General features: G+C 45.1%; 1 protein-coding gene across 2 annotated transcripts in view; it reads left to right on the forward strand.

Annotated features, from left to right (window-relative positions):
• Nucleotides 1-23,685, forward strand: part of LOC141088277 (galactosylgalactosylxylosylprotein 3-beta-glucuronosyltransferase 1-like) — a 104,719-nt gene that overhangs the window by 22,504 nt on the left and 58,530 nt on the right. For both annotated transcript variants that reach the window (XM_073574289.1, XM_073574288.1), the window contains exon 2: nucleotides 21,121-21,503. In XM_073574289.1, coding sequence (XP_073430390.1) covers nucleotides 21,121-21,503 — 383 coding nt within the window. The remainder of the gene's footprint in view (nucleotides 1-21,120; nucleotides 21,504-23,685) is intronic.

Genomic DNA, 23,685 nt, shown 5'->3' on the forward strand with positions numbered 1-23,685 from the left:
GGTCTCGCGAGATCACTATAGCAACGCGAGACTACGTCATCACAGGTCTCGCAAGGCATTACTGGGAACGCTGTGGCCCGGGAATGCAGCGCGGGACGCCGGAAGGTAAATATACCCCGATTTTTTTTATTTTTTTTAGCATTTTAACATTCTATCTTTTACTATTGATGTCGCATAGGCGGCCTCAATAGTAAAAACCTGGTCACACTTGTCAAACACTATGCTTGATGAGTGTGACCAACCTGTCAATCACTTTCCAAGCGATGCTTCAAATCGCTTGGAAAGTGCTTGAATATCGCACGCGAAAATCACGGCAAAATCGCGATCATAATCGCGGTAAAATCGCGTTTTTTTCCGCGCGATTTCTGGGAAGGAGTGCGGTTTTTAGCGAGCGTTTTAAAACGCTACGTGGGCACATAGCCTCAAAGACGCTTTTTATTGTAAAAATAGTTTTTGCTTCACCACATATTGAGAGCTATAATTTTTCCGTATTTTGACCCACCGAGTCATGTGAGGTCTTATTTTTTGCGGGACGAGTTGACGTTTTTATTGGTACCATTTTTGGGCACGTGACATTTTTTGATTGCTTTTTATTCTGATTTTTGGGACGCAGAATGAACAAAAACCAGCGTTTCATGAATTTCTTTTGGGGGGGTGCGTTTGCACCGTTCCGCGTGCGGTAAAATTGATAAAGCGGTTTTATTATTCGGGTCAGTACGGTTACAGCGATACCTCATTTAGGTCTTTTTTTATGTTTTGTCGGTTTTATGCAATGAAAACTATTTTATATTAAAAATAATTATTTTTGCATCGCTTTATTCTGCGAGCTATAACTTTTTTATTTTTTCGCTGATGATGCTGTGTGGTGGCTCGTTTTTTGCGGGACAAGCTGACGTTTTCAGCGGTACCATGGATATTTATATGCGTCTTTTTGATCGCGCGTTACTGGAATTTTTGTTCGGTGGTATGATAATAAATCATTATTTTTTGCTACGTTTTTTATTTTTATTTTTTAAGGGGTTCGTTAAAGGGGTTAAGTAATGGGACAGTTTTATAGGGCGGGTCGTTATGGACGCGGCGATACCAAATATGTGTACTTTTATTGTTTTTTTTTTTATTTTCAAAAAATGAATTTATTGGGGAATATATATATATTTTTTTACTAATTTATTTAGCGATTTTTTTAAAATGATTTTTACACTTTTTTTTTAACTTTATTACATTGTCCCAGGTGGGACATCACTGTCCTGTGACAGATCGCTGATCTGTCACAGGCACTGCTGCAGACTTCCTCATGCCTGCGCTTTGCAGGCAGTGAGGAAGTCAGCGCCCTACAGGCCCCCGAAGGTCCCCGTCGCCATCTTGGATCCGGGGGCCTGTAGGGAAAGAGCCCCCCGCAGCAGCGCTGCACATTGCGCTGCCGTGGGGGGGCTCAGGGAAGCACGGAGGGAGCCCCCTCCCTGCCGATGCTTCCCTTTAACCCCGGTACACCGCGAACGTGTTTGATCGCGGTGTACAAGGGGTTAATGTGTCTGGGGCGGTCCGTGACCGCCCCTGACACATTGTGCCGGGTGTCAGCTGTGATAATCGTCTGACACCCAGTCGCGATCAGCGGCGCTCACCACGTGTGCGCCGCTGATCGCTATGACGTACTATCCCGTCCCTGGGAATTAAGTCCCAGGGCACATGGTCGGGATAGTACGTCTGATGGCAGAAAGGGGTTAACAGGCTGAAATTGGCTGGTGTATGACAAAGTACAAGGTGTATATATAGTATTGGGGAGAATTGGAAGCTCCCTAGAGAGTTTAGGAGGCTGACAATGATGCTCTCAGTCCAAGTATGGCAGCAGGCAGCCTAATAAGCAGGACTGCTGCACACAAAAGTGTGGAAAAAGGAACGCTTGGTAACTGTGCAGAAAAGAGGAAGAAAAGTATTTTTGCTTTTAAAAAAGCAGTTTGCACAGCAGTGTGCACACAGCAATGCAGCTATCAGGGAGCCTTATAACCAACAGAGCTGATACACAAAAAATATATCCTCCCCTGTCACTGCACACAAAGTGTTGTGTTGTACAGTGGAAATCGCTACCAGCAGAAGCAGTTTTTTTGCTCTTCTTCCCTGCCTAACGCTCTCCCTTATTCAGAATCAGCAGCTACAACCTCTCCCTGAGGTTGGAGTCACACACAACGAATAAAAAATCGGTCCCATTTTAACGGTCCGAAATCGCACAAAGGTATCTTAACCAGTGATGCGTTTTTGATGCGATTTTTCATCATTAATGTGATTTTAATTGCATGTAAGCATCCGTTTGACATCCGTCTGGCGAGATTTTCTCGCAGGATAGCTAAATGGACATATAATGGAGCCCAATGACAGGTTTCCCCACACAAACGAATTAATAGATTTAGACACAATATATATACAGTCATGGCCAAAAGTATTGACACCCCTGCAATTCTATCAGATAATATTCAGTTTCTTCCTGAAAATGATTGCAAACACAAATTCTTTGGTATTATTATCTTCATTTAATTTGTCTTAAATGAAAAAACACAAAAGAGAACGAAGCAAAAAGCAAAACATTGATCATTTCACACAAAACTCCAAAAATGGGCCGGACAAAAGTATTGGCACCCTCAGCCTAATACTTGGTTGCACAACCTTTAGCCAAAATAACTGCGACCAACCGCTTCCGGTAACCATCAATAAGTTTCTTACAATGCTCTGCTGTAATTTTAGACCATTCTTCTTTGGCAAACTACTCCAGGTCCCTGATATTTGAAGGGTGCCTTCTCCAAACTGCCATTTTTACATCTCTCCACAGGGGTTCTATGGGATTCAGGTCTGGACTCATTGCTGGCCACCTTAGAAGTCTCCAGTGCTTTCTCTCAAACCATTTTCTAGTGCTTTTTGAAGTGTGTTTTGGGTTATTGTCCTGCTGGAAGACCCATGACCTCTGAGGTAGACCCAGCTTTCTCACACTGGGCCCTAAATTATGCTGCAAAATTTGTTGGTAGTCTTCTGACTTCATAATGCCATGCACACGGTCAAGCAGTCCAGTGCCAGAGGCAGCAAAGCAACCCCAAAACATCAGGGAACCTCCGCCATGTTTGACTGTAGGGACCGTGTACTTTTCTTTGAATGCCTCTTTTTTCTCCTGTAAACTCTATGTTGATGCTTTTGCCCTAAAAGCTCTACTTTTGTCTCATCTGACCAAAGAACATTCTTCCAAAATGTTTTAGGCTTTTTCAGGTAAGTTTTGGCAAACTCCAGCCTGGCTTTTTTATGTCTCGGGGTAAGAAGTGGAGACTTCCTGGGTCTCCTACCATACAGTCCCTTTTCATTCAGATGCCGACGGATAGTACGGGTTGACACCGTTGTACCCTCGGACTGCAGGGTAGCTTGAACTTGTTTGGATGTTAGTGGAGGTTCTTTATCCAACATCTGCACAATCTTGCGTTGAAATCTCTTGTCAATTTTTCTTTTCCGGCCACATCTAGGGAGGTTAGCCACAGTGCCGTGGGCTTTAAACTTCTTGATGACACTGCGCACGGTAGACACAGGAACATTCAGGTCTTTGGAGATGGACTTGTAGCCTTGAGATTGCTCATGCTTCCTCACAATTTGGTTTCTCAAGTCCTCAGACAGTTCTTTGGTCTTCTTTCTTTTCTCCATGCTCAATGTGGTACACACAAGGACACAGGATAGAGGTTGAGTCAACTTTAATCCATGTCAACTGGCTGCAAGTGTGATTTAGTTATTGCCAACACCTGTTAGGTGCCACAGGTAAGTTACAGGTGCTGTTAATTACACAAATTAGAGAAGCATCACATGATTTTTCGCACAGTGCTAATACTTTTGTCCACCCTCTTTTTTATGTTTGGTGTGGAATTATATTCAGTTTGGCTTTAGGACAATTCTTTTTGTGTTTTTCATTTAAGACAAATTAAATGAAGATAATAATACCAAAGAATTTGTGTTTGCAATCATTTTCAGGAAGAAACTGAGTATTATCTGACAGAATTGCAGGGGTGTCAATACTTTTGGCCATGACTGTATATATATTTTATACATGTCATAGAGACACATTTATACATATATTTGACATTCATACAGTTCATGATAGCAGAATAGACGCAGAAAGATTTGCCGGCTTTTGTATAATTATTCTCCTGCCCGACATGAAATGACACATGGTCTACATATAGTTAACCATTTCATTTCATGGTTTTTTTTGTAATGTCTATCACTATTAATTAGATGAGTGTTTGTGGGTAAAATTATGGAGTTGTAGGGGTTAATTTAAGGGGTTAATTCGTTGTATTAAATTACGGGGAGTCCCTGCAGCCTCAATGACGTCAGCAGGAGTCCCTGCAATTTAATACAACGAATTAACCCCTTAAATTAACCCCTACAACTCCATAATTTTACCCACAAACACTCATCTAATTAATAGTGATAGACATTACAAAAAAACCATGACATGAAATGGTTAACTATATGTAAACCATGTGTCATTTCATGTCGGGCAGGAGAATAATTATACAAAAGCCGGCAAATGTTTCTGCGGCTATTCTGCTATGATGAACTGTATGAATGTCAAATATATGTATAAATGTGTCTCTATGACATGTATAAAATATATATATATATATATATTGTGTCTACATATATTCATTCTGTCTTTATTTAACCGGTCTCTGTGATTTTACTGTATTGGAATAAAGAATTGCCGGCTTTTGCTAAAGGACACCGGGTGCGATTTAATCGCAACTCACACATCGGGTCCGTTTTTAGTCCCATTTTTTCTCGCCCCCATAGACTTGTATTGTCGAATCCGATCCGAAAATCGGTGACAATCGCAGCATGCTGCGATTGTCTCGGTCAGAGGATCGGATGCGATAAAAAAATCGCATGATGGGAGCTGCCCCATAGAATAACATGGGTTCGAATGCAATGCGATTTTTTATCGCATTGCATTTGTCCGTTTTATTCGCCAGTGTGACTCCGGCCTAATGCTAATATCAGCAGAAGTAAGATGGCGGTCGGCGTGCACGCCCTTTTATAGCCCCTGTGACGCCACACAAAGCAAGCCAATCACTTGCATGCCCTTCTCAAAGATGGTGGTGACCGCTGCCCATGTCATCGCGTTGCCCACACTGTGCGTCCTCCATCATTGGCTGAAAAAGGGCGCTGGAAGCATCATTTGAAATGCGACTTTGGCGCTCTGGTCGCCGACCTCGTGGCCGACCTCACACTATGGTCGGGTTTCGTTTCATGAAACTCGACTTCCGCGAAAGTCGGCGACTTATGAATTTGCCCGACCCATTTCGCTCAACTCTAGTGACAATCACTGCGACATTCTGTGTGACAATCACTGCAACATTATATGTGAGAATCACTGTGACATTCTGTGTGACAATCACTGCAACATTCTGTGTGACAATCACTGCGACATTCTGAGTGACAATCACTGCGACATTCTATGTGACAATCACTGCGACAATCTGCACTTGGGCACCATAGATTTCCATTAAGAAAAACCATCCATGTTCCGCCTTTTGGCTTCGCTCTTATCATCTGTCCAGCGATGAGTCTCATTCGTGCACTCAGGAGACAGACTTTATAAAGAGTAAAAATGCAGCTACAAGAGTCAGTGATAAATGAAGAAATGCCACTCTGACCCTTCTCCTCAACAACGGTATATATGAGTACTTTATACTCCCAGACATCAGTATACGCCGGGACCGTATACTATCACCAAATGTCCCAATTCATGTAAAGAGGACAAAAAAACTCAAGATGCAATTAACACTAGCTGAAGTCAGGTGAATGAACTATTACCAAGAGAGTATAATCCTTAAAATAGAATCTGTATTAAACAAATATATAATGACAACACAATAAGAAAAACTAGTGGACACCATGTGTACAGGGATAGAGTGTTACCACTGCAGATGCACAGCAAAAAAATTACACCACTCATGAACAATATTTTTATATAATCTCAGTCCTTTAGTAAGTGGCAACCATCAGAGGAAAGTGCAGTGTGTAACAATAGCATATAGACAGGTGCCAAACAATGTAGAGGAAATCCACTTAGATAGCAGCATCAATAGTAAGGTAATTATAAAGTCCAGTGTGCTTCATCAGCAACTTACTGTAATACAAGCTATCTATAAGTGGGAATGCACTCAGGAGCCAAACAATATGCAGAGAGTTAAATACAAAGAAAAAACTTACTAAGAAGTGGCGGTGTGCTGGTAACATGCTGTCCCCAACGTACGTTTCGTTAAGACTTTCTCGGGAGGCGTGTTGGGGATGAATTCTGTTTAAGGAATGCCCATCCAATAAGAACCGGTCTATGTCTATGAGCTAATTTACAAGTGTTCCTGGCTGTGGCGCCTATGCAGACACACATTAATGTCCAGAGTGACCCCGTGTTTATGGCGCATGCACCGCTGGCCCAACATCCTCTGGGACCGTCCAACAAGCGGCGCCGGAATGCAAACATCCCACGGCCGTCATGGAGACGGCGCGGTCCTGTGGCCGCCTGTCCAAAAATCCGATGCAAGGACAGCCGCGCATGCGCACCGAGGATGGGTACACGGGTGAGCCAATATTATGTGTCTGAAAGAAAAAATGTGGCAAAGTGTGAGCTGTAAATAAAAAAATGCTTAGGCAATAAAGTGAAAAGAATGTGAGGGAGTGAATATGATGTTGTAAGTATAAAAAAGTGTTAGGTAATAAGTGAAAAAATGTAAAAATGGACACATGGGTTAAGTGTTATTTAAAAATATTATAATTTATATAATACGGTACGTTAAAGAAATAAATTAAAACGCCTACAATCCTGATTGTGAAGCTTTTTAAATCTAAAGAGATAATGAATGTGATTGTGAGCCCTGAAAGGCTACCAAAAATACTGTGTGAATGATGTCAAATTGAGCAATATTCAGAACACAACATAAGCCGCACCAATGTATGCATTCAGTCCATAATTAAATTGCTCCAATGCAAACGGTGCATCAGACAAAATAAAACAAAATTTTTTTTTGTGTGCAAGGGCCTGCTAAAATCACCACCTCCAAACAGGCTTAATGGTCCATCAGGAATACTTGATATAAAAGATATATATACAAACAGAGTATGTCCATAATGGATCCTCACAAGATGTCCATGATCCAAAAAAGACCGTATACTCCCAGACATCAGTTTATACCGGGGTCGTAGATCCTCAGACATCAGCATATATTGGAGCCGAATACTCCCAGACATCAGTATATACCGGGCCGTATACTCCCAGACATCAGTATATACCGGGGTCCAGGGGCAGACATATCATTGGTGCAACCTGTGAGGTCGCACAGGGGCCCAAGAGGTAAGGGGGCCCATTTCTACCTCCAAAGCAAGTGTAATTTTGCATTTTTAGGAGCTCTTGGTCTGGAAAGGGCCCGTATATTGTTCTTGCACAGGGGCACTTATCTGTCTGTGTCCGCCAGTGCTGGGATCGTATATCCCCAGGCATCAGCATATATCGGGGCCGTATACTCCCAGACATCAGTATACACCAGAGCCGTATACCCCCAGACATCAGTATACACCGAGGTCCTATATCCCCAGACATCAGTATATACCGGGGCCGTATATTCCTAGTCATCAGCATATATCGGGGCCGTATACTCCCAGACATCACATTTTTACCGAGGCCATATACTCCCAGATATCAGTATATACCGGGCTATATACTCCCAGACATCAGTATATTCCAGGATCGTATACTCTCAGACATCAGTATATACCAGGGCCGTATACTCCCAGACATCTGTCACAATCCATTTTTGGATCAGTAGCAGATTAAAACTTTTTTACCTTCAGGCCTTCGGGGCTTAATGTTAGTTTTTTCCCCCCCGCTGGCCTGCTGGTGTAATTGCATTGCTGGGTTAGCTGATGTCCGTGTTCACCACTCCTACATCCTTTAAAAGGTCACCTGATGCATCATCTGACTGTCAGAGTTAGTTCATTCTAAAGAGACCGATCTGGAGACAGGAGCTTCCTGGGTGCAGTGGTGCTTCAGCTTCAAACGTTGTATTTGGTTTCTCTATCCTGCAGTGCTGTGCTTTGCAGCAGAGAAAAGCTAAGTTTTATTTTTGTTACCTTGTCCCTTTGGTGTCTGTCACGTCCCCCGTGTTTCTTACCTGCAGTGGTGCGGCTAGTGCCCGTCACCCGCCAGTGCACTAGCTAGGGCAGTTTTAGGTGAAATTTTAGGGACGAGGTATCCTGACGTCGGCAGGGAGAAGGACCTGCATAGGGAGTTAGGTTATAACAGGGACAGGCTCAGATTGGAGCTCAGGAGGTGACCGTCCCTGATTCCCTCTCCCTTATTCCATCGGTGTTGTGTTGTTACCATCAGTCAAAATCCGCCGTTTTGAAAAAAAAAAAACGGATCCGCCATTTTTCTTGGCGGATCTGTTTTTTTCCCATTGACTTGCAATATCGGCGGATCTTGACGGATGGTCATCCGTTGGATCCGTTTTTTTAAGGATCCGCCAAAATTTTGGCATCTGCAGACATGACAGGACGGACACTGCAACGTTTTTTTGCTGGCTGGATCCGCATTTGTACACTGCGCCTGCCTGGAAGAATAGCCTCTGGCGAAAATTTAACCCTACATGCCAGGTCTGGCGGCTGAAAAAAAATCTCTCTCTCTCTCTCTCTCTCTCTCTCTCCACGGGTTCCTTTAAATTTCTGCCTTCCCCGAATCCGTCAAAGCAACGGTCCAGTAGCACATGTTGCTTTCAAAACAGTTGCGGATCCATGTCCCGTCATTTTCACGGATTGCAACTGATGAAAAAAACGTATGTGTGAAACAGGCCTTAGCTGTTCAGTGACCGACCAATGGTTGGGTCATGTCACACTGGTTGGTCACTCTGTGACAACATCAGTATATACTGGGTCCTGTGTACTCCCAGACATCAGTATACACCGGGGCCGTATACTCCCAGACATCAGTATATACCGGGGCTGTATACTACCAAACCTCAGTATATTCCGGGGCTGTATACTTCCAGACATCAATATATACCTTGGCCTTATACTCCAATACATTAGTATATAACGGGAGAAAAGAAGGACCGACCAAAAACATCCCACAGTCTAACCAATAGTAAACTCTTTATTATTTAATTAGTAAATGGTAACATCCATGAAAAATTTTATTTTCTTAACAATTAAAATTTAAAAACATAGAGAAGGATGCACACATGTACTAAGAAAATTGGTAGAGAAGCCTCATAAATAAATTGCAATCCTACACAAGTAGAATGTTGCTATATAAACCCATCCGGTACAGTACATGTCAGTGCACAAAGATAAATAAATAATGCCCATATATATAAAAAAAACTATAAAAAAGAGAAATTATCTATAAAAAGGAAAAATACCATAAAAAATTATAAAGTGCAAAGTGCACAAAATAAGACTATACCAATTAATCATCTAGGTGTCTCACTGATGTGCTAGCCAGAAATCACCATCTTATTATCTCAGTAAAGTGCAGTGCAAATGGCCAAAAAATAATATACATTAATGTGCTGTCAGAAAGTGACAATAGTAATATATAATAGGGCAGTCTGTATGTGATACCAATAATATTTTTACCAGGTAAAGTGCCAATAAAGGGGGTAAAAGGGCGCATGACTTACCTATGAGATTGGGTAAATCAGTCCAGGCGGCGTCCACCCCTAGTATATAACAGGCCATATACTCCTAGACATCAGTATACACCCGGGCGGTATACTGGTATACTCCCAGACATCAGTATATACCGGGATCGTATACTCCCAGATATCAGTATATACCTGGTACGTCTATTCTCAGACATCAGTATATACAAGAGACCTATACTCCAAGACATCAGTATACACTGGGGCCGTATACTCCCAGATATCAGTATACACTGGGGCCGTGTACTCCCAGACATCAGTATATAGCGGGGCCATATACTCCCATATACTGGGGGCCATATACAGCAGATGACCTGCTGCTTCTGTCACCAACCGAGAAAGGCCTCCAAGACAACCTGAAAATCTTAGAGAAATTCAACTCCACCTGGGCACTACCGGTCAACTTAAAGAAAACCAACATCATGGTGTTCCAGAAGAGAAAGAGAAAATCAGACCAGCACCCTTCATTTATCCTCAACAACTGCGCCCTTACAGGAACTGACAAATATACCTACCTCTGCCTAGAGATTCACCGGTCAGGGAGCTTCAAACAAGCCATAGAGACCCTGAAAGACAAGGCATGCAAAACCTTCTATGCCATCCGAAGGAAACTCTACCATCTAAAGCCACCAGTGAGGGTCTGGTTAAAAATCTTCGACTCTATCATCGCCCCAATCCTCCTGTATGGCAGCGAAGTCTGGGGTCCTCACACCTACCCAGACTGGTCAAGGTGGGATTCAAGCCCAACAGAAATATTCCACCTGGAATTCTGCAAGCACCTTCTCCAAGTCCATCGGAGCACCTCCAACAGTGCTTGCCGGGCCGAGCTGGGCAGATTCCCTCTACACCTAATGGTTCTAAAGAGGGCACTGTCATTCCGGGTTCACCTACGTAGGAGCAATCCAAGCTCCCATCACCATCAAAAACCAGGACCCTAGGAACAGCTCACCCAAACCCAACCTGACCAGAACACCAATCACAACAACCTGACAAAAGCCAGAATCAGGAAGATGGTAGACGAAGGCCAGGAGAGGTACGTAAGTGACTGGAAGAACGACATCATCAGCTCACAGAAACTGACCATGTACCAGAGAGACTACAGACTGGCTCCATACCTGGAGAAACTCCCGGACGCCAGAGACCGCAAGATCCTGAGCCGGTATAGACTCAGTGCCCACAGTCTGGCCATCGAATCCGGCTGACACAGGCAGAGCTACAAGCCCAGGGAGGAAAGACTGTGCCAACACTGTGACCGGGAGGTCCTGGAGGATGAGACCCACTAACTGCTACACTGCTCCAAGTACTCAGCAGTGAGGGACACTAACTTCAGGAGACTCTCACATCTCTTTCCGGATTTCACAACCATGAAAGAGGAAGAGAAAACATATATCCTGCTGGGGGAAGAAGAGAGAGCAGTGGAGATAGCAGCACAATATGTGAGCGAATGTCATAGACTGCGAGAAAGAGAACTATGATATGCCATGGACTTCTATGGCCCCCACCCTGGATATGCCCCAACCCCCCATCCACCTTCCCTATGCCATGGACTTCTATAGCCTCATCCTGGATCTGCCCCCATGCCCCCATCCACCTTCCCTATGCCATGGACTTCTATAGCCCCATCCACCTTTCCTACAGCCTCTACCCAACATCCCTACAGTCCCTATCCCCATTCCCTTCTGTATACTTGCTTTGGCAAAACTAATGTGTATTTAGTCCTGCCAATAAAGCTTCTTTGAATCTTGAATCTACTCCCAGTCATCAGAAAATACCTGGTCCGTCTACTCCCAGAGATCAGTATATACTGGAGCCATATACTCCCAGACATCAGTATACACCGTGGCCATATACTCCCAGATATCTGTATACACCGGGGCCGTATACTCCCAGACATCAGTATATGCTGGGGCCATGTACTCCCAGTCATCAGTATACGCTGGGGCCATAAACTCACAGACATCAGTATATACTGGGGTCGAATATTCCCAGACATCAGTTTATACCGGGTGCCATATCCTCCCAGACATAATTTTATACTGAGGCCATATATTCTCAGATATCGGTATAGTCCAGGACCGCATACTCTCAGACATCATTATATACCGGGGCTGTATACTCCCAGAGATCCGTATATACCAGGGCCATATACTTCCAGACATCAGTGTGTACTGGGGCCGTATACTCCCAGACATCAGTATATACTGGGGCCGTATACTCCCAGACATCAGTATATACCGGGGCAGTATACTCCCAGAGATCCGTATACACTGGGGCCGTATACTCCCAGACATCAGTATACACTGGGGCCGTATACTCCCAGACATCAGTATATACTGGTACCGTATACTCCCAGACATCAGTATATACCGGGGCCGTATACTCCCAGACATCAGTATATACCGGGGCCGTATACTCCCAGACATCAGTATATACCGGGGCCGTATACTCCCAGAGATCCATATACACAGGGGCCGTATACTCCCAGACATCAGTATACACTGGGGCCGTATACTCCCAGACATCAGTATATACCGGGGCCGTATACTCCCAGACATCAGTATATACCGGGGCCGTATACTCCCAGACATCAGTATATACCGGGGCCATATACTCCCAGACATCAGTATATACCGGGGCCGTATACTCCCAGACATCAGTATATACCGGTGCCGTATACTCCCAGACATCAGTATATACCGGGGCCGTATACTCCCAGACATCAGTATATACTGGGACCGTATACTCCCAGACATTAGTATACACTGACACTGTACATCTTCTTATTAGGTAATTTTGGTGGTCTTGGAGGCCCCACATACATTCCTGTATTATTTTGTTACACACTGGGAGGAGCTGAGTGTTTCTCCTAGATCTGTCCGCGTCCTCCGATAATATGAAGAGTGAAATTCAAAACTATGAAAAAAAACAGCATTTGTGAAGCTTAGGTAACAATGGACCCTTCATTTACCGGGTCTCTGCCTCTCCTTCTTTCTCTACTTACCCTCCTTATTACGTTCTTCACTCCATCTCCCCACTCCACTTCTCCTCATACTCTACTCCTCTTTTCTCCTTCTCACTCCACTTCTCCCCATACTCTACTCCGCTTTCCTCTCTTTCCTCCTCCCTTCACTCCACTTCTCTCCATATTCTACGCTTCTTTCCACCTCTCCACACTCCACTTCTCCCCATACTCTACTCCTCTTTCCTCTCTTTTGTCCTTCTTACTCCACTTCTCCCTATACTCTACTCCGCTTTCCTCCTCTCCTCTCTCCACTTCTCCCTATACTCTACTCCTCTTTACTCTCTTTCTTCCTCTCCTCACTCCACTTCTCCCCATACTCTACTCTTTACTCTCTTTCTTCCTCTCCTGATGCTTCTTCCCTTTCTCCCTCTCTTCTTTTTTCTCCTATCCTCACTTGTCTTCTTTGTTTTCCTCATTTCTCTCCTATTTTGGTTCTTTCTTCCTCTCATTACACCCCTTTCCTCTCTCTTACACCTCAACTCTCTCTTCTTTTCTTGCCACTCTTTTTTTCCTCTTCTTATACTTTTTTTTATTGCTTCCTCTCCTCTCCTCACTCCTTTTTTTTTCCTCTTTACCTATCTCTTTTGTTTCTTTCTTGCACTCCTCTCTCATACTTCCTTTTACTCCTCCTTTCTTCTCAGCCCTTCTTATGCTTTTTTCCTTTCCTTTCCTTTCATTATTGCTTCTTCCTCCTCTTTCTAGTTCTCTTCACTCCTATCCTTTTATTTTTCCCTCCCTCTTTCCTTTCTTTGAGGATATGTCCACTTACTAAAGACTATTGGACCAGTGGACATAAAGCGCAGTCTACGGCTCTAAGGAATGCAGACGTTTTAAAGCACAGGGCATCGGTTGCGTCGATATTGTGTTTTATTAGATATTTTCTTGCTGTGTTTTTTTAGTGATCTGCTTGCTTGTGATTTCATCTTCAGGAATCAATGTTTCCATTCAGTGACCGTAAGCAGAGGAAGATGTGCAAGTTGGATCTTATGTATACATAAGGCCAGACATGAGATTGGCAATCATTCTATTACGCTTGTTAGTGTCTTAGAAGCCTCAATTGATCCATTGTTTCATAGGAGCCTGTACGATGACTCTTGTTGTATGTTAATTTGTGAATGCCTGCTGAGTACGTATTACATCAGTCCACTGCAGTTTACTAATCTAAACAACTTAGGAAAAATATGCATGTCAATTGAACAATCGATCAATGAAGGATCAGCTCCCCCCACTTTCCACCAATCCAGTGGAAGAATGTCCTGAATGGGAGCTGTGGGTATAAAGTCTCTGGCTCCTTATGCAGAGTCTCTCTTAAGCAACAGCCCAAGAATCCATGGCTCCATCTGAAGAAATACAGGCCTGATCCTTTGTCCATCACTAAAACCACAAAGATGTTTGGAGAACCTCAGTTGGGACTGTACTATATGTCGCTGTCAGCTTCTGGTGAATACACGTGCTATGGTCGTGATATCCATCGTCTATATGTGAGGAACTATCATAAGTACTGTTGTACGTACCCCTGGAAGAAGCAAAAAGCGAAACGCGTGTCGGGGCCCTCTCCTTGCTTGGTCTACATGGTAACTATACCTTTAATGACAGTCAGCTACAGTGGATGCTTTTACATATGGTTATATAGCTAGTTGATAGCACATTGGGCACTTGCACTATTACATGCATCACTATGTCTATACCTCCAAGCCATTGTTGCACCTTATATTTTTCTGATTGGTATTGCAATTTACCCTTGCACTATTGCACTTTAAACTTTAATTATTGATGATGCTATACTGCTAACCTTTGCAGCCAATCTGGGCAGTACTTTACATTTTATGTGTATAGCTCATATTACCCACTTGACTTTACCTGGATTTATCTCTTTTACTTAATCATATGTGATTTCATTGTCACAAATATATAATTCATTCATGTAGACCGCTTGGAGTTCATTCTGTTCAGTTTCAGTCCCTTTATGCAAATGTAATTTTGCTTCTTTTATTTTTGTATTTAATAAACTCTTCATTTTATCTACATATTGGTTTCACACTTCCGTTTTTTTGTTGTCTAAGTAGTGTTGTTGCTGGCTGGAGTGAGATACACGTACTACAGTCATGATATACATCATCTGGAGGAGCATGGACTGTGACTACAGACTATGCCATCACTTCCAAACAGAAATCAGGTGTGAGAACAGGTGCTTACTAAGAGTTGCCATCTCCACATACAACCAACAAATAAAGCCACACTCTGTAGCGCTATAGCATGCAAACATGAAATTTGAACTGCATTACTACTCTAGAATATTAGAAGAGTTGAGAATACTTGGCACATAAATTGACCAACTCATGTGTATTCTCAACTTTTCTAATTTTCTAGCGCACTAATGCAGTTCAAATTTCATATATTTCATGTTTGCAAGCTATAGCGCTACAGAGTGTGGCTTTATTTGTTGGTTACAGACAGGGGTGGATTAAGGGTAGCCAGGGCCCCGGGCTGTTCAGACTCTGTGGGCCCCCCGGTCATGTGACGGGGTCGGGAAGTCACTAGTTTTCATGACGCATACGGTGCGTCAAGGGGCGGGAAGGGGTTAAATACTGAGATAAAAAAAACTCTGCAAATACGCAACGTGTGCACGAGGCCTCACAAATACTGAGGCAAAAAACACCAAATGCTCAGCGTGTCCTTGAGGACTTACAAATACTGAGTGAAAAACTCACCAAATACTCAGCGTGTGCATGAGGCCTTATAAATACTGAGGTAAAAACTCATCAAATACTCAGCGTGTGCATGAGGCCTTATAAATACTTAGGTAAAAACTCACCAAATACTCAGCGTGTGCACGAGGCCATACAAATACTGGAAGGCTTCCACCCAACATCTAGTTCTGACTCACCTGTACCTAACATCGAAACCAGCTAATAGTCTGCAATCACCTGCTGACCTGGACCCATGACCTGTCAGACAAGTTACTTCACATGAGTCACACAGAGGCTTCTGCTGCATGAACTTCCCCAGATAGAAGAAGCAGCCTCCGATGTGCAGCCTGTGGCTGGATACACAGGAAGAGACGCTCCTCGTCACAAGCTGTGCCCAACATGTCAGCAGAGGGGTTAACGCCACAGGCAAGTCGCCGCCTCCTCACACACTGGACATGACGCTGCATCTGGCGACGAACAAGCGCAAATTGCGCAATGTTAGTCATGTCCCAGATGTTCAGCATGTGGAGGACCAAGGGGGACCAAAAAAGACCTCAGGATTGGAACAGGAGCATGGGAAAGTGGACGGCGGTCGGAGGGGCAGGGTTTATATAGGGGTCGGAGTAAGTAAATATATATATGCAGGCAGCCCACACATGCACAATCCTCAGGTTGTATAACTTTCAACTGGTCAAACATTTCTCTCAGTAGGCCAAGAAAGAAATGTGGCAGGAATAAAGTACACCTCACAGTAACTTATGTGTGAGGCAGAGGTGACAAGACACGCCATCTCGTGCCCACCTTACTAGAGGTGCCCACTGCCCACATATAACAAAGTTGATGGAAACAGATGACTTCCACTATGATGATTGGTTACCGGAAGGCCGACCAACCACACCCATTTCAAAACTAGTCACACCCATGTCCACACCCCAACCACACCCATTTAGCACTGCTGATCACACTGACTGGTACTGAGGGCACAGTGGCTGGTACTATGGGCACACTGACTGGTACTGAGGAAAAGAAAGAGAGACAGAGAGAGAGAGAAAAAAAAGAGAGAGAAAGAAAGAACAGAGAAAGAAAGAGGGGACAGAAAAAAGAACAGAGAAAAAAGAAAGAGGGGAAAGAAAGAACAGAGAGGGAGAGAGAAAGAAAGAACAGAGAGAAAGAAAAAGAGGGGAAAGAAAGAACAGAGAAAAAAAGGAAGAAAGAAAGGGGAAAGAAAGAACAGAGAGGGAGAAAGAAAGGGGAAAGAAGGAACAAAGAGAGAAAGGTGAAATAAAGAACAAAGAGAAAAAAGAAAGAGGAAATAAAGAACAGAGAGGGAGAGAGAAAGAAAGAGGGGAAAGAAAGAACAGAAAGTGAAAGAAAGAAAGACAAGGAGGGAAAGAAAGCAGGGAAAGAAAGAAAGATTGTATAAAGATACTATACCAGCCCGGCTCACATTGTAGTACCCACTTGAGCCTCCTGGTGCAGGACATATCATGATCCGCTCACATGGCCGACATCCCCGAGTCCAAGGCGATCCCGCTGTCCGCGCTGTCAGAGGAGGACATAGGACATGGTGATGATCTAAAGCATTCACTGAAGTGCCTCCATGGTTCCGTCACAATCTCCTCCGGTCAGCTTCCAGCACGTCACTTCCGATGGAATGTCAAGTGCGAGTTTCCAAGTGCTCCTCGGGGCTCCGCCGTATACTTCTGTGTCCGCGGGAAAAGTAAGCTCCCGGTCAGGGCAGTGGGGCAGACTCTCAAAATCAGGGACGGTTGGGAGGTATGAATGCTCCCCATCATACACCTTGTACACGCATGGCTCCGCACCCCTCCTTCACACTAGGTTCCGCTTTGTATACCTCGTACACATGGCTTCGCTCCATACACCTCGCACACACATGGCTCCACTCAGTATACACATGGCTCCACTCCATAAACCTCGTACACATGCTGCTCTGCTCCGTACACCTTATACACACGCGGCCATGCTCTGTACACCTTGTACACACATTGCTCTGCTCTGTAAACCTTGCACACATGCGGCTTTGCTCCATACACCTCGTATACACGAGGCTCTGCTCCGTAAACACACTGTTCAGCTTTGTACACTTTGTACACACGGGGCTCCGTTCCGTACACCTCGTACACACACGGCTCCGCTCCATACACCACGTACACACATGCGGCTTCACTCCGTACACCTCGTACACACACGCAGCTTCGCTCTGTACACCTCATACACACACGGCTCGCTCCGTAAACATGCGGCTCCTTTCCGTACACCTCTTACACACGCTGCTCCACTCCGTACACCTCTTATATGCGCAGCTCCGCTCCGTACACTTCGTACACACGCGGCTCCGCTCCATAAGCACATGGCTCAGCTCTGTACACACAGGACTCCATTCTGTACACCTCGTACACACGCGGCTCCAATCCGTACACCTCGTACACTTGCGGCTTTGCTCCGTACACCTCGTACACACATGCGGCTTCGCTCCGTACACCTCGTACACACATGCAGCTTCGCTCTGTACACCTCGTACACACACGGCTCCGCTCCATACACGCGTGGCTCCACTCCGTACACCTCACACACGCGCAGCTCCGCTCTAAACACCTCGTACACACGCGGTTCCGCTCCGTAAGTACACGGCTCAGCTCTGTACACACAGGGCTCCGTTCTGTACACCTTGTACACACGCGGCTCCACTCAGTACACCTCGTACACACGCGGCTTCGTTCAGTACACCTCGTACACGCGTGGCTCCGCTCCATACACCTCTCACACACGCGACTCCTCTCCGTAAACCTCGCACGCGCGCAGCTCTGCTCCGTACACCTCGCACACGTGCAGCTCCGCTCCGTACACCTCGCACACACGCGGCTCTGCTCTGTACACCTCGCACACACACGCAGCTACATTCACCCTATAAACCCCTCCTGACCCCACACATAATTCCCTCATCCTGCACCATGACAATCAGCACAGCAGTCCCACATACAATACATTGAGGGCTGTGTGCACAGGACCTGTGATGAGGTCACAGGAGGGGAGGAGTCATGTGTCACATGATCAGGGGCCTCCACTGAAGGGCCCCTGATCATGTAACCCCTGACTCCTCCCCTCCCGTGACCTCATCACGGGTCCTGTGCGCACAGAGCAGGGATTTATTAGTGAGGGGCTGGCGCTGCGGTGGCCAGTGGGTGTGGGAGGGGGAGGAAGGGGTCGGTTCATGGGGGGCGTGGCGCTATGGTGGCGGATTATAATGGGGCAATTTTCCTTGGGCTGGTGGGCCCCCCACACCACTGGGCCCTGGGCTACCGCCCAGATTGACCTCATTATAATCCGCCACTGGTTACAGACTATACTGGCGGGAGATACAAAAACCGCTGGCAAACAGAAGATAGGATACTGTGGGTATCTCCTGGTATGGGGGCAGTAGAATTATTGGCTCCAGGATGGGATTTTGTGGACTGGGAACATTGCAATGTGACCATCTACCCAGAATTGTTGTAAAACAGTCGACGCAAGGAACAAAAACAGTTAGATAATTAACCTGTCTAGGTGATTATTCCAACCCACAAACTCAGATCTTCACACTTTCTTCCTCTCCTCTTTCTTTTACCTACTCCTAGCCCCCTTTTTTTCCCTCTTCTCTCTAATGTTTCCTTTATTTCTTCCTCCCCTCACTCCAGTCCTCTCCTCTTTTGCCTCCTCTCTTTTGTCTATTTTTCACTTCATCTCTTTTCGCTCCACTTTTCTTTTCTCCTAACTCTTTTCTTTTGTCTTTCTTCCTCCCCTCAATCACTTTCCTCTTCTTTTTCCTTTATTCCTTTCCAATTTCCTTTTTATCCTTACTCCTCTACTCTATTGTCTCTTTCTTCAACTCATCTCTCTCTCCTCACTCCTCTTTTGTACCTAGAAGGAATATAGAGCGCACATAGGGTCTTATTCTGAGATAAAAGGAATATTCGTGAGGGATAATCAAATTCACTTACCTATTATGGTTGTGTGAGACCCAACCACTGCATTTAGCATTGGCGGCGGCTGCTGCAAGCCCCGATGTGATGATCCTTTGTTAGATGAAGAGAATGGAGCATTAGACTGCGTTGCTCGCCTGTCAGGATGATGTACCAGAGGAGTCCAAGTGGATGTTCCGTAATAGAAAATAGACTTTATTTCTACACGTTTCGTGGTGATCACACCACTTCCTAAGGACAGTCTGTTTTCTATTACATCCACGTGGACTCCTCTAGTACATCATCCTGACAGGCGAACAGCACAGTTTAATGCCCCATTCTCCTCACTCCTCTTTTGTCTCTTTCTTCCACTCATCACCTTTTTCCTCACCTCTTTTTCTTTCTCTCCTCACTACTTTTTTCTTTCTTCTTCTCTTTCCTCTTCTTTTTATTTCTCCTTTCTCCTCTCCTTTTTCTTTTCTTTTCTTTCTTCATTTCGTCACTCATCTCTCCATTCTTTTCTCACTTCTCTATTTTCATTTACTCCTCACTCCTCTTTTGTCTCCTTTTCACCATCCACACATCTTTCCTCTCTCTCTTTCTTCCCCTCTTGACCTCTTCCTCTCCTCTCTTTCCTCCTCTCCTCGCTCTTATCCTCTTTTGACTCTTTTTCCCCCTCATCTTTTTCCTCTCCTTCTTTCTCTCCTCACGCCCTTTCCTAATTTTTTTCCTTTCCTTGCTAGTCTCATCTTTCTTCCTCTCCGCGTCCCTTTTCTTCCTCTCCGCACTCATCTCCTTTCACCTTTCTTTCTTCACTTCTCTCTTCTTTTTCTCCTCTTCTTTTGTCTCTATTTTCCCTCTCCTCACCACTGTTTTCTCTTCTGTTTGTTTCTCTCCTCTTTTTTCCTTCTTGTCCTTGCTCCTCTTTTTCATTTGACAGTAGTATGTTTCCATTGTCTTTGAGACAAGTTTGACGGTGTTTTTTTAGTAGCCGCTACACACATAAAATAAGAACCTTCTTCTCGGATTAGTTTTCTGCTGAGAAACCTTCTTACATCTCTGTGGTGCTCGCTGAGTGGTATGCCATGTGTTCCGCATGGAGCTCGCTGAGTGCTGTACTGTGGGACTCACTGAGTGGTGGGACGTGTGTCCTCCATGAAACTCGATGAATGGTGGGACGTGTGTCAACTGTGGAGCTCACTGACTGGTGCGCCTGTGATCTGTATCGAGCTTGCTGAGTGGTGTACTGTGGGACTCACTGAGTGGTGGGACGTGTGTCCTCCATGAAACTCGATGAATGGTGGGACGTGTGTCCACTGTGGAGCTCACTGAGTGGTGCGCCTGTGATCTGTATCGAGCTTGCTGAGTGGTGTACTGTGGAACTCACTGAGTGGTGGGACATGTGTCATCCGTGGAGCTTGCTGAGTGTTGGGACGTGTGTCCTCCATGGAGATCGCTGAGTCTTGGAACGTGTGTCCTCTGTGGAGTTCACTGAGTGGTGTGCTGTGTGACTTGCATGGTGTCCTTGGGTTTGGTAACTTCATTGACGGACATATTATTGGTGCAACCCAAGAAGTCAGGGAGCCAATTTCTACCTCCAAAGCAAGTAGAGTTGTTCATTGTGATGAGCTGTTGGCTGCATAGGGCCCATGTTCTTGTATAGGGGAGTTTTCTGTTTGCGTCTGCCAGTGAGTAACTCATTGATGAATACTTCTCATTTTCTGCAGTGAAGCTTCTGTCGGGTTTCTCGGGGCAGTCTCCTCTCCCCATAATCTTTGCCATCACCCCGACCTATGCCCGTCTGGTGCAGAAGGCCGAACTCACTCGAATTGCCAACACTTTCCGCCAAGTACCTGCTCTTCACTGGATTGTGGTGGAGGATGCGAATGAGACCTCCAAGCTGGTGACCAATGTCCTGACGCAGTCGCAGATTCCTCACACTCAGCTGTGTGTGAAAACACCGAAAGGGATAAAAAAATCTCGGGGGACTTTTCAGCGCAACCTTGGCCTGGGATGGTTGCGGAGAACTTTCCATCCAGAAGACGCGCCGACTGGAGTGGTGTACTTCGCTGATGATGACAACACCTACAGCCTGGAAATCTTTGAGGAGGTGAGGACTTGTTCTCCTTGTGAGGTCCCGGACTCATCCAGGTTCTCCTCCACCTTGTGTCCTCTTTGTGAAATTTGTCACAACCCACGGCTAGGCCGTGAATCAGAACAGTCAGAAGTTCCGGGATCAATACCAAAAGATCACGTAGTAACGTAAGGAAAAATCCAAAGTTGTAAGTCAGGTCACATGCCAGGGTCAGAATACCAGAGAAATAGCGGATAAGCAAAGGGGCAATAACAAACGAGTAGTCTGAACACGGTCCAAAGGTCAGCGCAGAATATCAGATGCAAAGGGGCAATAACAAACGGGTAGTCTGAACACGGTCAAAAGGTTAGCAGCAGAATATCAGATGCAAAGGGGCAATAGCAAATGGGTAGTCTGAACACGGTCCAAAGGTCAGCAGCAGAAGAAGATTAGAACTTACAGCACAGGGATCAGGCAAACACACCAGAGATCACAGGCTTAGAACAAGTTTTTGACTGGCAATGATCTGGGCCAGACAGCTCACCTAACTAGCAGGGAAATTACCAAGAACAAGGAACACCTGTGGAAATCTCTGCACCTTCCTGTCTCAGATAGGTCAACTGAGCTTTCAATCAAAGCACCGACAGCTCAGCACAGGATAGGATGACAGAGATGTCATCACCGAATCTCAGACACTATGAGCAGAGGAATAGTGACACTCTTCCTTTTCTTTCTTCTATGGAATTTTCTATAATTTGCACAGAGTAATATTGCAGGAAAAAGGAAGCCGAAGTATATACTCTTTACCATGTAATGTAGCAGCAGGGTCCAGAAGAGCGAGGAGCTCATTGCTATTAGAGGTGCCTCCATAATGTCCTTTTAGGGCAGATGAAGAGGGGCTTTATGAGATCACCCCTTGTTATGCATCCTACAACATGACCCGGCTCAGAAATGACACGACTCGGTGTGGCTACAGTCTGTCACATGTCCTGTATGGGATACAGCCAGAAACACGACCTGGCGTGCATACAGCTGACAACTCGACCCAATGAGGGTACAGCTGAACACACAAATCAGCGCACATACAGATGATGACATGACGTAGTATGGATACAGCTGAACACACGAAGCACACATACAGCCGATGACATAACATAGGACAGATACAGCTGATTACATGAACCAGCGCACATACAGCCGATGACATGACGTAGGATGGATACAGCTGATCATATGAATCAGTACTGTTAGGGAAACCCAAACTTTTGTTTCCACTTCCTGTTCCAGTTAGGAAATTGCAGCTCTCTGGCGCCCAACTTACCCTCAGGTCAGTCAGGGAACTGCACCTAGGATAAGTAGTCACTGGAAAGGCTACCTTGTTGCATACTGGCTATCGGGTACTCTGCAGTGAGGGTGGTATTGATATCACCAGTCCCAGGCCGGGAATACACACATAAACCTCCGATCCTTCACTGCCAGGGTTCGCCAATACCACCAGGACGCTATGCTGCCACCAGTTTCTCGTTTGATACTAAAGCCTATATCGGGGCAGGAACCACCCCACAGGTAGTGTGATTTGGCGCGGAGTACGTGTCGGTTCGATCATAGAGCAAATGATCTAAACTAGTAAATTTATAAGTTTACTCCAGAAAATATAGGCAGTGTTTACAAAAATGCAAAGAAATTAAAAAGGGAGACAAAATACAGTATGTACAGACAGTAACAAATAAAAGGGATTAAAATGAGAAAACTTACTACATCTCAGTCACTGGCATGACCTGTCGATGAGAGGAGGGGGGTTCCCAAACAATAGATTCAGCCCACAGCATGAAATTTAGTTAGCTGTCTTCCCCCAGGTTCTGAACACTCTCAAAATGGTCATCCCTGTTTTATGGTTTTGGCAATAAACTTAGGAACGCCCACCTTTGTTGACCTCACATATGGCCTGCTTCCGGGAAGACCTCCTATTTTGAGAAGTTAGTAAAAGCTTCAACTTGCCCTATCTTTGGCTGGGAAGCTCACAGGGTGACGGCAGGAGCATTTTATTTTCCCCTGTGAATTTAGCTTTCGTTTGATACCGAATACGCTATGTCTGCGAGTTACCGGGTGGCAGAAGCTATTTCCCCAGCTTCTGATGGCCGTACAGACTTCATAATGCTGCCGGACATAGCTCTAATTATACCGATTCGGGAAATGTATTTTTCATGTCTCTATGATT

The sequence above is a fragment of the Dendrobates tinctorius genome, unplaced genomic scaffold (genome assembly GCF_039654945.1).
Source record: "Dendrobates tinctorius isolate UK_male_01 unplaced genomic scaffold, ASM3965494v1 ptg000038l, whole genome shotgun sequence".
NCBI lineage: Eukaryota > Metazoa > Chordata > Amphibia > Anura > Dendrobatidae > Dendrobates > Dendrobates tinctorius.